The 15,156-nt window shown below is 35.1% G+C and overlaps 1 protein-coding gene across 4 annotated transcripts in view; it reads left to right on the top strand.

Annotated features, from left to right (window-relative positions):
* The window catches only part of LOC106871258 (uncharacterized), a 187,560-nt gene that overhangs the window by 63,108 nt on the left and 109,296 nt on the right, over positions 1-15,156 (top strand). For all 4 annotated transcript variants that reach the window (XM_052976699.2, XM_089341108.1, XM_052976698.2 and 1 more), the window contains exon 2: positions 8,333-8,370. In XM_052976699.2, coding sequence (XP_052832659.2) covers positions 8,333-8,370 — 38 coding nt within the window. The remainder of the gene's footprint in view (positions 1-8,332; positions 8,371-15,156) is intronic.

The raw sequence follows: 15,156 nt of genomic DNA, 5'->3' as shown, positions 1-15,156 counted from the left end.
CTTCAGTGGTGCTTGAGTAACCCAGTCGGAAAGTTATGACATATTTTTCACTTAAGTGTGGATATCAGTTATGGTCTTAAACATAGAAGTATTTCTTGGATGGAGCAAGGCTACGGATATTGTGAGCTACATCAAGTTTCAGCAAACAGGCTCTTGCAGTGCTTAATTTGGCCACTTCATTTTTATATTTCAATGCTTTATCTCCATAATGATCTTGATACTTCTTTCGGAACACAGTAGACAGGCATCACAGTTGTGTGTGTGTGTGTGTGTGTGTTTACACAGTCACAAATAAAATTTAATAAAATTTAATGCTTTCGAACCACATGGTTCCAGGTTCAGTCCCACTGTGTGGCATCTTGGGCAAGTGTCTTCCACTATAGCTTCGGGCCGATCAAATCCTTGTGAGTGGATTTGGTAGACGGAAACTGAAAGAAGCCCGTCGTATATATGTATATATATATATGTGTGTGTGTGTGTGTATATGTTTGTGTGTCTGTGTTTGCCCCCCCCCCCCCCCCAACATCACTTGACAACCGATGCTGGTGTGTTTACGCCCCTGTAACTTAGCGGCTCGACAAAAGAGAGTGCGATAGAATAAGTACTAGGCTTACAAAGAATAAGTCCTGGGGTTGATTTGCTTGACTAAAGGTGGTGCTCCAGCATGGCCACAGTCAAATGACTGAAACAAATAAAAGAGTAAAAAGAAAAAAGAGTATATTTTTTGCTTTTTCATATGTGTGTGTCTGATGGGTTGGTTTTCAGTTTTTATCTCATCCAACAAAAAATGCTTGTGGAACAAAAATTGCCTAAATACTTTTGGTGAAAATATAATCATCAAATGACATTGTTAATTGACATGAGTAGAGGAGGTTAGCCAATCAAACATTTAGGAATAATTCATTGGACCTAAGACCTTACTCTATGAATACTATGCTACTCCACATTAGCATTTACATCCCCACCTGAACTGTCAAAATACTGTTGTGGGTTTTTTTTCTTGTGTTTCCCGTTTTATTTTGTCCTCTGAAAACTGCATACATAAACCATTTTCCCCCTCACTCTGTTTCCTCTCCAGAACTATGTCGTTGTTGTCACCATTTCATTCTTACATCTGATTTCCGATGCTGGTATAAATTGGACGAAAGTTATTGAGGCAATGCTCGATGGTGAAGTGCCCTTGCTGTCAACAACTTTGTTTTCCAAGTAAAGTGAGATGGAACCTAAAACCATGTGATTGTGAAAGAACCATCACAATCATGTCTATGCCTCATCTTGTTGATATTTCTCTCTTGCTTATATTTCCCTTTTAACTACCTTAACTTTCCCCATTGATCCATAACCTTCAGTCAGGTGTGACCTTGCTAACATTGAAGACATTGTTCCAAACTCAGAAATGAAAAATGAGCTTATTCCTCCTGCTAGAAGCAGCCTACTACTATTTTTTTTTTTAAGGACACATTGGCCAATGTAGTCCAGAATAAACTCTGCTCAAACAAAAACTTGTATTGGTTGATCATGACTAAAATGCCTCTGATCATAAGCTCTGCTCAAGGTTGACCTAGTGCTAAATTGCAAATGTGAAAAAAATTACTCATGACATATTTTTTATATATTCTGTGTGGGCAGGGTAGTGGGCTTGGGTGACCAATTTGCTATTGACAAATCATTTCTCTAATCTTTAAAAAAAGAAATTTTTTCTTATCAAAACTTCTTAATTTTTAACAAGATTTGACTGCTATTTCTTGTAGCTCAAGTTAATATGTAGACATATCCACATTGGTTGGCTCAAGTAGCTGCATTTTGTTTTTATATATAAGGCATGACTGTGTGCTAAGAGGTTTACTTTCCAACCCCATGGTTCTGGGTTCAGTCTCATTGTGTGGCACCTTGGGCAAGGATCTTCTATTATAGTTTTGGGTTGACCAAAGCCTTGTGAGTGGATTTGGTAGATGGAAATTGAAAGAGGCTCGTTATGTGTGTGTGTGTGTGTGTATACACACACATATTAAGCTCTCTGGCCTACCAGTTTCAGTCAAACTGTCAAACCCACATCAGCATGGAATGGAGATGCTAAATGATGATGATGATGATGATAGATATTATATACGTATCTTGACAATTGGTGTTGGTGTGTTTATGTCCTTGTAACTTAGCAATTTAGCAAGAGAGACTGATAGAACAAGTATCAGGATTAAAAAAAATAAGTACTGGGATCGATTCATTCAACTAATAAAAGTTCTTTAAAGTGATGCCCCAGCATGGTCGCACTCTAATTACTGAAACTAGTAAGAGATAAAACACACAACATATAGCTGTCACCTGATGCTTGACATGTAGTAAAAGATGCAATTATTGCCGACTTTAGTTTCATGTATTCATAAAGAAAACTGGATGTAAAAAATTAAGAAATTCTGTTTACAAAAAGAAAGAAAAAAAAAATGATAAAAATCAAAAAAAAATTAAAGTGTGGTGACAAATAATTAGTCAATAGCAAATAACTCATGTTAACCAAGCCCACTGCTATCAATTAGTGGTTATAGCAGGTAATTATCTCTGTAAAACTTGGTAACTATTTCCCACCGCTAGGAAAGCTAAAACAATGCTGACCTGTTGTCTAGCTCCAGGTCAGCTCTGATCTAGCTGACTTATAGTCAGAAACATTCCAACCATGACCTTTTCATCTCTTCTTTCTTTTTTTGTGTTTGTTTGTTTTGGACATTGGTGAAGTTGCATGGCTGTGTGGTTAAGAAGCTTGCTTCCTGATCATATGGTCTTAGGTTCAGTCTCACTGTGTGGAACCTTGGCAAATGTCTTCCCCTATAGCCCTGGGCTGACCAAAGTCTTGCAAGTGGATACAATAGATGGAAACTGTAGAAGCCCATCATGTATGTATGTGTTTGTCCCCCACTACTGCTTGACAACTGGTGTTGGTTTGATCACATCCTCTGAAACTTGGTGGTTCAGCAAAAGAAATCAATAGAATAGTACCAAGCTTTAAAAAATAAGTGCTGAGGTGTTTGTCATGGCATGGCCATAGTTCAGTGACTGAAACAAATAATAGACAGTATATCTAAGAACTCCATCACCCAATGTAACTGTGAGAGTAACTGGGAGATCTGGCATTTATTTCTTGCAAGTTGAGTGACCATGCATGTCATCCTCTCTGTCTTAAAGGTAGAATTGTTTTGCGCAGAAAAAAAATAAGATATGTGCAGTAGATTTGAACTTCTGACTCCTGGGTTGGCAGCTGTTTGTACTGTGATTCACTCAACCATATCACTTTGTTAACAATATAAAGTGAAGTGAACTAACCACAACTAGTAATTAAAATGAAATAACAGGCTTCCTGTGATAAAAATTTGATTTTAGTGCTGACTGAATTATTAAATAAATAAATATAAGAATTAATTAGTTATGCAGATCTTTAGAACATTTTACCAAGTGATTTCCAAATTTTTCTTTACTCACTGGCTCCTTAGCTTCACACCTTTTCTTCATTTCCCCCTTCCACAATAGTATTACAAGTGAAAGTTTGATTCTTCTACATTCTGGTAGTCCACACCATATGATAGTCATCTAATATATTTGGGGGATTTTTCCTACTCTATAGCAGAACAATTGCCTCAGTCCAGTCTGTGTAGTAGAAAGATTATCTTCCTTTGAAACATATGATCCATGAAAATAATTCACATCATATTGTTGTATTTGGCGGATGCCATATTTTTCCAATTAAACACACACTATATATTTGGTCTTCAGTTCAGCTTTATTATTATTATTATTTTAGTTTCTTTGTCAAAATTCTTTCGTCACACATCCTGTGACCTCTTCAGAGACTCTTTGTTCAACATGTTTCCTCTTGTTCTGTTTATTCCATTTTGACAAAACGGAAATAAGCTGAAGTGAAGACCAAATAAATAGCGTATGTGTTTAATTGGCAAAATATGACCATCCCCAGTATAACATCTGTTTCAACACAGGATTTCGCTTCAAGAATCTTGCAAAAGAAATATTTAAATTAACCTCATACTCCGGCTGAAAGGCATGAATGTCATGACTCATTTTGTGCATTACATCCAATCAAATAAGTTAATCACCTACTAATGGAAACATCTGATTACAAAAAAAGTGGGTGAGTTCACTTTGATTATCATATCTGTTTTGAAACTAAAACAGATAGCACATTCTATTTTGTGAACTATTCAATTATATAGTGAAAGGATATCTCTTTCTCAATGACATTTATCAATGGATATAAAAAGGATCATGAAACTTGCCAAAAATACAATACCTCTAATAAAACCCTGAGAATATTCATAAACATCACAAAATTTAATTTTTATTCTTTCTACAATAATCCTGATTACTTGATATCAAATTTGAAATTATAGTGTTTAATTGCTTTTAACCTTTTTTTATCTTAATCTGTCTGGGATTGCCTCAGTGTTTTTTACAATGGTCCTGGGTTTACCAAAACTTTGAGTGGATTTGATATACAGAAACTGAAAGACACCCATTATGTGCCTGTATGTCTGAATGTGTATGTATGTGTGTGTTTGTCTCCTTGTTTCGACATCATATGTCAGTTGTAAATGAGTGTTACTATCATACAAGCAGTGCCATTCATTTCCAGTATTCTGTAGAAACTTGCCTGGCTATGGGAGAAATATTACTTTGCTTGGAAACAGGTGAGGGTTGTGATAAGAAAGGCACCTGGCCATAGAAAATTTACCTCAGTGAATGCAAGCATAGAAGAGTTGGTGTTAAAACTTTGATGAGGATAATATCCTATCACCTCCTCCTGCCTCTGTCCACCTCTGCTATTACCATCACCCTCCTGTATGTATGTACCGTTAACTCTGACTCTTCCCTCCAAACTCTTGCTTCTTTAACCCACTCCACTTCACTCCTTGCTGCTGTCATTGCTCTCTCTAACTCTTGAGTGCAGAAGGTATAGGGTCATAGTTTTGTGAGGTCTCTTTATTCTTGACCTACCAAGGATTTATTGAACTCTCTTAAAGTTGGTACTGTAAATAAATGCACCCAATCCTCTCTGTAAAGTGGTTGGTGTTAGGAAGGGCATCAAGCTGTATAAACCAAACCTTGTGATGTGCTTGTGCACAAGCACCAGTCAGTCTATGAGAGAAATCGTTCCCAATAAGAAATGCCTTAATCCTTTATTATTCATTTTATTCTGTCAAGTGAAATGCATATTTATTCACATTGTTTTGAATTAATCAAGCATTATCTGGTAGCTTTAAGATTTTTGCAAAGCGATTGCTTATTTTTGGAAGGACATTGTAAGGTAGGTGCAAGGGGCTGGATCTGGCTGGTTTGAAGATAAAACAGAATATTTTTGCCAGATATGGTGGATTTGAATACTAAAGGATTAAACCATATGTCCAACCCATGTCAGCATGGAAAACAAACATAAAAATGATGACGATTGAGTGTGTGTGTGTATAAAATTAATTTTTAAGGGTGCTGGAATGCCACTGCCTATACGCTAGAAGTAGATGTCAAATACTTACAATCCACTCTAAATTTGTTCTCTGTTTATAACTCCAGGTCGAATGCGAGGTAATGAGCAAGAAGATTTACAAAATTTCAGATAATCCTGTATCTTAAGATTTCATGCTCTGTAATAAAGATTACTTTGCAATCCTAAATTTATAAGTGTATATATATATATATATATATATATATATATATATATATATGTATGTATGTATGTATATATGTATGTACGTATAATTTAGGACAAACACTATGTTGTCATTATAGTACTTGGAGTTTCGAATGTTGGAGCAAAGAGCTGTGATGCATTCTCATTGGTTATTAATGGCAATAGATGCTATGAAAAAAAAAAACCATTGAATAAAAGGGGAGTTACTATAATAGGTAGAAAAAAAGAAAAAAGATAAAAAATACATGCAGCTCCTGGCGAAACGTTTTTGTGGAAACTGGGTTCTCGAGGTGGTCATTAAGCTCTGCAGTAATTTTGGAAGCTGTCCTTTTGTAATCTTTTCTAACAATTCACGTAAGACTCCAATGGTCCCTATCTGAAAGTTTTTGGTTTTCTTCCAGAGTTTCGTTTTGACGAGGAGGTTTTTCCCTCTTTCTCAAATGCTGTCATTACTTTTGAGACAGTACTTCTTGATACACCCAACATTTCGTTATGCTAGCGCTTTATATACAAGCACCAACAATTTGACCCCTTTGGAAGTCCGATAGATCTGTCATTTTAACGAATTTTAGTTAGCTTTATCTAAAAAGAAACTGCAATTTTAGCAAAACATACTAAGCAACGCTAATGATAAATCAAAAAGCATAAAAATAAACAAGCTTTTGACGGTTTTATAGATATTTCAAAATTATGATGCCATGATGGTAGGTGTTTCCATTATTTTCTCCAACCCCTGTATATATATATATATATATATATATATATATATATATATATATATATATATATATATATACATACACATATACACGTGTGTGTGGATATGTGTGGATGCATGAATACGTACATGCACATATGTTTGTGTGTGTATGTGCATGTACGTATACATGTTTGTGTGAGTGTGTATGTATATAGACGTTATGAACACAGGAGGTTTATGCCTATGTATTGTGAGAATATGGTTCCGGGTACTTTTATCTTTTTTCTTTTCTCTACCTATTAGAGTAACTTCTCTTTTATCCAATGGTTTTTCACAGCGTCTATTGCCATTAACAGCCAACAAGAATGCATCACAGCTCTTCACTCCGACATTCGAAACCCCGAGTACTATAATGACTACTGTTTGTCCTACATTATACATATATGAATAATCCTCTATTTACCAAATATTGAGGTCTCGTTCTTTCGTTGTTTCTTTTTATTATATATACATACATACACATATATAACATGTCTTTAAAGTCATGGTGGGATTTCAAAACTATTTATTGATGTAACTTATCTTGCAACAGTACATGTTTCACATACATGTTGAATAAGAGACCAACTAATAAAGTTTATGTACAGTTTAGCACAGTTTGATGTGGCTTTTATTTGTTGCCCTACACACATCTAATTGATACTCCAGTTCTTTATGGACACACTGTGTGTGTGTGTGTGTGTGTGTGTGTGTGTGTGTGTGTGTGTGTGTGTGTACACCCACATAGAGAGAAAGAGGGGAAGCAAATTATTATTATCATGGATAATGTTACCAAAACAGTCTCAAACACTATTTAAAATGAATAATAAATTATGTGCTCGTGAGATCAAAGCTGTGGATATTATTATCAAAATTGTTGAGTAAACTGGTGCACAACCATTATAATCACTACAAAGATCAAAAGAGACATGTACTAGCTTTGTAGACGTCGTAGGTGTATGTTGATTGAGAGCTGTGGAGTTGGTACATAAAACCTCCAATTTTGACTCATCACTTTATCGTACCTCAACTTCTCTGTTTGTAATTAGACTAATCATTTATTTCTTATATTGATTGAGAGCAAGAAAACAAACATTAGGTTATTTTTTAACACTCTGATCTTTTAATGTCTGGGTTTAAAGGCTGCTATATGCTGTTGTAACTATTTTATTTGTTGAAGAAGTTACAAGCAACCAGGCATAAGACAAAACATACAGACATTGAAAAAAAGGAGAGGCTTCTTTTTTCTTTATTATCAAAAAGTTATAAAATGAAATATGAAAGGAATAAACTATAAAACTACTATAAAAGAAAATTAAGAATGTCTTTGTTTACCAGTTCAAGCATCTAAAGTATATCAAAGTTAAAACTAAAAAACCTAATGCAACATAACAAATGACTGTTTTAAAAGACATAAACACAATCATATGCATATCCTTCCCTCTCCAAGATTAAAAGCAATGAAAGACAATAAAAGTGAAGTAAACATAAAATGAAACATTTAGAGGAGATATTAAAAAGTATGTAAAATACACATATTTCATTAAGTAATAATCTGGAGGAGAAATATTCAATACAAATTTGGAGTGCAGTGGTTTATTTAGCTTCGTCCAATGGCTTGTTACTCTGAACTTTCTAAGGCTTGCAACCATTTCTTCAGACAAGTCTAAGTTGATCAATTTGGACACACCTGAAGAAGCAGCTGCTCACCATGGAATCTCCACTAGACTGGCCTAAATAAATTGCATGTGTGTATGTGTGTGTAATCAGATTTTCAGTAACTCCCATTGGATATCTCAAATGTAAATGCTTTGCACCCTTAAAAATTTTAAATGTGTAAAATTCAAAACAAAAACATTGGTTTTTATTAAGTGCCACTTACACATATTTTCTTTATTTTCTAGGAAGATGATATAGATGCCAATTCAAGCAGACAAAGAAGGTGAATTAACAACTTTTTTGCCCCACCTCATTAATTTGTTGTTGTTGTGTGTATATATTTAAAAAAATATGTGTATATATATGTATAGATAGATATGTATATATGTGTGTGTATATGTAGATATATGTACGGGAGCCAGTCAGGCGGCACTGGTATTGGCCACGCTCAAATGGTGCTTTTTATGTGGCGCATAAAAAAAGCACTATTTAAGTGTGGCCGATGCCAGTGCTGCGTGACTGGCTCCAGTACCAGTGTCATGTAAAAGCACCCACTATGCTTGCAGTATTTCGCCTGTCACTATGTTCTAAATTCAAATTCTGCCTAGGTTGACTTTGCCTTTCATCCTTGATAAACTAAGTACCAGTGAAACACTGGGGTCAATGTAATCGACTAATCCCCTCCCACAAAATTTCAGGCCTTGTGCTTCCAGTAGAAAGGATTATTATTATGAGGTTGACTTTGCCTTTCGTCCCTTCAGGGTCAATAAATTAAGTACCAGTGATACACTGGGAATCAATATAATTGACTAGTCCCCTCCCCCAGAATTTCAGACCTTGTGCCTTTGGTAGAAAGGATCATTTTTATTATCATTATTATTACTATCATTATTATTATTATTAAAGACGTCGCACAGTATCCAATATCATGATGTAGATTGAAGATATTGTCTATGGGGGGGGGGGGGTTGTACTGTCTGTCAGGTCACAACAAGGACCTCAGACAGATTGTACTTTACGCAATTAGCATGCAGTTCCAAGTAATACTGATTTTTGCAATACACCAAGATTGTGCAGTATTTCTAAAGTTTCCAGATGTTTCTTCTGGTTGGGTGGTATTGAACCCAGTGCTCCACTGACAACAGAAACAACCTTTGTTTCACACTTGTAGCTGCCACATCTTAGTGATCTCAGTTCTCAGGTCTCCATATTTATCAACCTTTTTTCTTTTATCAAGGCAGTGAGCTGGCAGAATTGTTAGCATACCAGGCAAAATGCTTTGCCTGGTATGCCGTCATTCATCCTTACAATCCAAGTTCAAATGCCACCAAGGTTGATTTTGCCTTTCATCCTTTTAGGGTCGATGAAATGAATACTAGTTGAGTACTGGCGTTGATGTAATCAAATTGCCCACTCTCTGAAATTGCTGTCCTTGTACCAAAATTTGAAATCACTACTACTATTATTATTATTATTATTATTATTATTATTACAATTGTTATTATTGCCTAGGCAGTAGCAAGCTGGCAGAATTATTTATGCATCAGACAGAATGCTGAGTGGTATTTCTTCCGATCTTTACATTCTGAGTTCAAATTCTGCCAAAATCAACTTTGCCTTTCATCCTTTCAATGTCAATAAAAATATGTTCTAGTCAAATACTAGGGTCAATGTAATCGACTGTCCTAGTCTTTTGCCTGACACCCATGCTTTTGTCAAAATGATAAACAAGTGAAAAAAAAGTTTAACTTTTTAGCATTCACATTATTCTGTCAAATGTAGCATTTAGTTATTCCTATTGTTTTCAACTAATCATTTATCATCTTGTAGCATTGAGATTTCAATGATGTAATTATATATTTCCAAAATGACATTGTAGGGTAGGTGTGAGAGGCAGGATCTGGTGACTTTGAACATAAAACAGAGAGAATATTTGGGCTGGATGTGGCCAGATTAAATGCTAAGGGGTTAATCTTGCGCAAAAAGGCATGAAATTGTCAAAGGAAGTAAAATTGCCTTTAACAACTAGTTTTTGAAAACTAGTTGTTAAGTAATTGCTTCCACTGGGTTTCTGAAACATTGGTTTAGGGAAAGAATAACGAATACTGCATGGAAAATATCTGGCAACAGGTTGATATACTTGAGCAGAGCAATTTTGTGTGTAAAAGTATTGCTAGTGGCAGCAGTGGTGGTGGTGGTGGTGGTATCTGATGCAAGGGCAGTTTTCCAGACTTGCTTAGCCCTCATTATTATAGTATGTGTGTGTAACTGCACATACATTCACTCATTCACACAATGACTGTACAATTAGTGGTGTTGGTGTTGGTGGTGGTGGTGGTAATAAAAATTGTGATTATGGTGTTATTGACTTTAACTATGTTGTAGAAGTAATGAAAGAAATTTGCAGCAGATTTTGGTGGTGACTGATGGTGGTGGTTGCTGTCAACGTACAGCAGTGGTGGTACTGGTATTGTTGATGCAGCAGTAACTGTCAGTGTTGCACAGGTGATGACAGTATGTGGAAGTGGCGGCAGCGGCTTTGCTGGTGGTAGTGGCAATGTTAGTAACACTGGTGGTGGTAGTGACACTGAATGGAATGTTGTTGTGATGTTAATAACAGCATTCATAGAGAAATAGCTACAACTACAACAATGTCAACAAATACAATCACAATCTACATTGTATTTTTTCTATATATATATATATAGATAGATATATTGATATATATATATATACACACACATATATAGATATTGTATTTCATTTTTTTTTTTCTTAAACTAAACTGTTTTTATTCTGTCTTTTGTCTTTCTAGCTGAGTGAAGTTAGCTCACTAGAGTCACACACCTTCAAAGACACATCTTGTGACCAATTATTAATTTAAATACATATCCTGTTTTGTTAAATGCCAACAGTGTATATATAATATGCATGTATGTAATATACATACATACATATATATGTGTGTGTGTGTGTGTGTAAGTATGTATATATATATATATATATATATATATATATATATATATATATCATCATCATCATCATCATCGTTTAACGTCTGCTTTCCGATGATGATGATGATGATGATGATATATATATATATATATATATATATATATATATGCTTGACCACTAAATCCACAAGTTTTTTTTATTCTCTATTTTCTCTTATTCCTTTTTGTTGAAGACGTATGTTTGAAATGTAAAAGACTTTCTCACTTTCCCGAGCATCAAATTAATTCACCTGCTTGTTGTCCATGCACCTGTCTTCATCTTTTGTTTTTCTGTAAATTTCAACCATATATATATATGTATATATATATATATGTATATATATATATATATATATATACATATATATATATATATATATATATATATATATATATATATATATATATATATATATGTTTGTGTGAGTGTGTGTGTGTATGTATCTATGTGTGTGTGTGTATATATATATATATATATATGTGTGTGTGTGTGTATGTGTATTTGTGTGTGTATATATATATGTGTGCATGTATATGTGTGTGTGTGTATATATATATATATATATGTACATATATGTGTGTGTGTGTGTGTATGTGTGTATATATGTATATGTGTATATATGTGTGTATATATGTGTGTGTATATATATGTGTGTATATATTTGTGTATATATGTGTGTATATATATGTGTGTGTGTATAGATATATGTATATATGTATATATATATGTATATATATACGTATATATGTATATATATATGTATGTATATATATATGTGTATGTATATATGTGTATAGATATGTGTGTATGCATATATGTGTATATATATATATATATATGTGTGTATGTATATATATATATATATATATATACATATATATGTGTATATTTGTGTGTATATATATGTGTGTATATATATATATGTGTGTATATATATATGTGTATATATATCTATATATGTATACATGTGTGTGTGTGTGTATGTATATATATATATATATGTGTGTGTGTGTGTGTGTGTATATATGTATGTGTATATATATGCTGGAGCACCGCGTTTAGTCAAGCAAATCGACCCCAGGACTTATTCTTTGTAAGCCTAGTACTTCTTCTATCGATCTATTTTGTCGAACCGCTATGTAATGGGGACCTAAACACACCAGCATCGGTTGTCAAGCGATGTTGCGGGGGATAAACACAGGCACACAAACATACATATATACAACGGGCTTCTTTCAGTTTCTGTCTACCAAATCCACTCACAAGGCTTTGGTCAGCTCGAGGCTATAGTAGAAGAAACTTGCTCAAGGTGCCACGCAGTGGGACTGAATCTGGAGCCATGTGGCTCGTAAACAAGCTACTTACCACACAGCCAAGCCTATGCCATATATATATATATATATATATATATATATATATATATATATGCCAGAGTAAGCACATAAATGTGAAACAAGGTGAAAAGCAAAATAACCCAAATACCAGTGGTAGAGAAATATGCTTTATTGAAAAGAGAAATATCACAAAAGCTGTTACACAGAGTTTCATGTTCCTGTTTGTTGGACAGTTTTGTTAGGACGGAATAGAAAAGACGATATAATCAAATATAAAACTAGTTTAAAGGGTACACCTTTGAAAATGGTTTTGTTTAATTTGTTCTTTCAACTAACGGTCTGAAGCATGCAATAAACAAAGTAAATTCAGTATAAATTCATCTTATTGTAAAACCAAAGAAAACCTTAAATCGTATGATAGATTCTAAATACATCTGGTAAATAGTTATATACAAAATATAAATCAATTAATACATTTAGATTTAAAATTTTCACGCTGTATTACCAAAATTTTTTCAGCAGCATATACACATACTAAACCATCCATAATATACATATTTGCAGTAAAATATACAGATACATGTACATAGTTATATATATATATATATATATAGACATATACAGGTGAGACACAAACATATACACATATACATATATGTATGCACACATGCATGCACACAAAATCTCCTGGTGTATACATATACAGGTCAGTTATTGGAGACGAAAGAAATGGGAAGTATACCTTAAATGTAGTGAGGAGGGAGAGAGAAAAAGAGACAGAAACAAATGCAAAACTAGAGAGAGAAGAGAGAAAAGGAGGGTGCTATGTAAAGACGCCAGCTAGTATTGAGTAAGAGAAGAAAAGATAGTTCATGAAATGTGCGTAACAAACACACACATAAAATAAAATTACATATATATATATATATATAAGTATATATTTGCATACAAATACACATATATGATTACGTATATAAGTATACAAAAATATGTACGCAAATACATATTAGTATATACATGTATACATATACATCCATGTACGTATGTATGTAAATATAAACATAGACGTATACTTACACACGTACACAGACATAAACATACACATATATGGCGGGCTTCTTTCAGTTTCCGTCAGACAAATCCACTCTCAAGGCTTTGGTCAACCTGAGGGTATAGAAGACATTAGCCCAAGATGCCATGCAGTCTAATTGAACCTGGAACCATGTGGTTGGGAAGCAAACTTCATACCACACAGCCATGCCTGTGCCTATATATATATATATATATATATATATATGTATCAGTATATATATGCACATTTAAATTTCTCATTCTCTCTCATATATACATCATCATCATCATCATCATCATCATCGTTTAACGTCCGCTTTCCATGCTAGCATGGGTTGGACGATTTGACTGAGGACTGGTGAAACCGGATGGCAACACCAGGCTCCAGTCTAATTTGGCAGAGTTTCTACAGCTGGATGCCCTTCCTAACGCCAACCACTCAGAGAGTGTAGTGGGTGCTTTTACGTGTCACCCGCACGAAAACGGCCACTCTCGAAATGGTGTCTTTTATGTGCCACCCGCACAAGCCAGTCCAGGGGCACTGGCAACGATCTCGCTCGAAAATCCTACGGGAGCCAGTCAGGCGGTACTGGCAACGGCCACGCTCAAAATGGTGCATCTCATGTGCCACCCGCACAAGAACCAGTCCAGGGGCACTGGCAACGATCTTACTTGACTTGCCGGGTCTTCTCACACACAGCACATTTCCAAAGGTCTCGTTCAGTAGTCATCGCCTCGGTGAGGCCCAATGTACGAAGGTCTTGCCTCACCACCTCAGCCCAGGTCTTCCTGGGCCTACCTCTTCCACGGGTTCCCTCAACTGTTAGGGTGTGACACTTTTTCACGCAGCTATCCTCATCCATTCTCACCACATGTTCATACCAGCGCAATCATCTCTCTTGCACACCACAACTGATGCTTCTAATGTTCAGCTTTTCTCTCAAGATACTTACACTCTGACGGGTATTCACATTGACATTACACATCCAACGGAGCATACTGGCTTCATTCCTTGCAAGCTTACGTATGTCCTCAGCAGTTACAGCCCATGTTTCACTGCCATGTAGCATGGCTGTTCGTACGCATGCGTCATACAGTCTGCCTTTTACTCTGAGTGAGAGTCCCTTTGTCGCCAGCAGGGGTAAGAGCTCTCTAAACTTTGCCCAGGCTATTCTTATTCTAGCAGCTACACTTTCAGCGCACCCACCCCCACCCCCACTACTAACTTGGTCACCAGATACATATATATATATATATATATATATATATATATATATATATATATACGTTAGAAAGGGCATCCAGCTGTAGAAACTCTGCCAAATTTAGATTGGAGCCTGGTGTTGCCATCCGGTTTCACCAGTCCTCAGTCAAGTCGTCCAACCCATGCTAGCATGGAAAGCGGACGTTAAACGATGATGATGATGATGATATACATACGTATATATATATGTGCGTGTGTGTGTGTGTACATATATATATATATATATATATATATGTATATATATATATATATACCGGAGTAAGCACATGAAATGTGCAACAAGGTGGAAAAAAGAGTACTCAAATACCAGAGGTAGAGTAATATGCTCTATTTAAAAGCAGCAGAAATATAACAAAAAAACCGTTACTCTGAGTTTCACGGACAGTTTTGTTAGGGCTTTTGGCTC

The sequence above is a fragment of the Octopus bimaculoides genome, chromosome 24 (genome assembly GCF_046866305.1).
Source record: "Octopus bimaculoides isolate indiv1 chromosome 24, ASM4686630v1, whole genome shotgun sequence".
In the NCBI taxonomy this organism is placed as follows: Eukaryota; Metazoa; Mollusca; class Cephalopoda; order Octopoda; family Octopodidae; genus Octopus; species Octopus bimaculoides.
The sequence above is the reverse complement of the archived record's forward strand: the minus strand, read 5'-3'. Positions and strand labels throughout refer to the sequence as shown.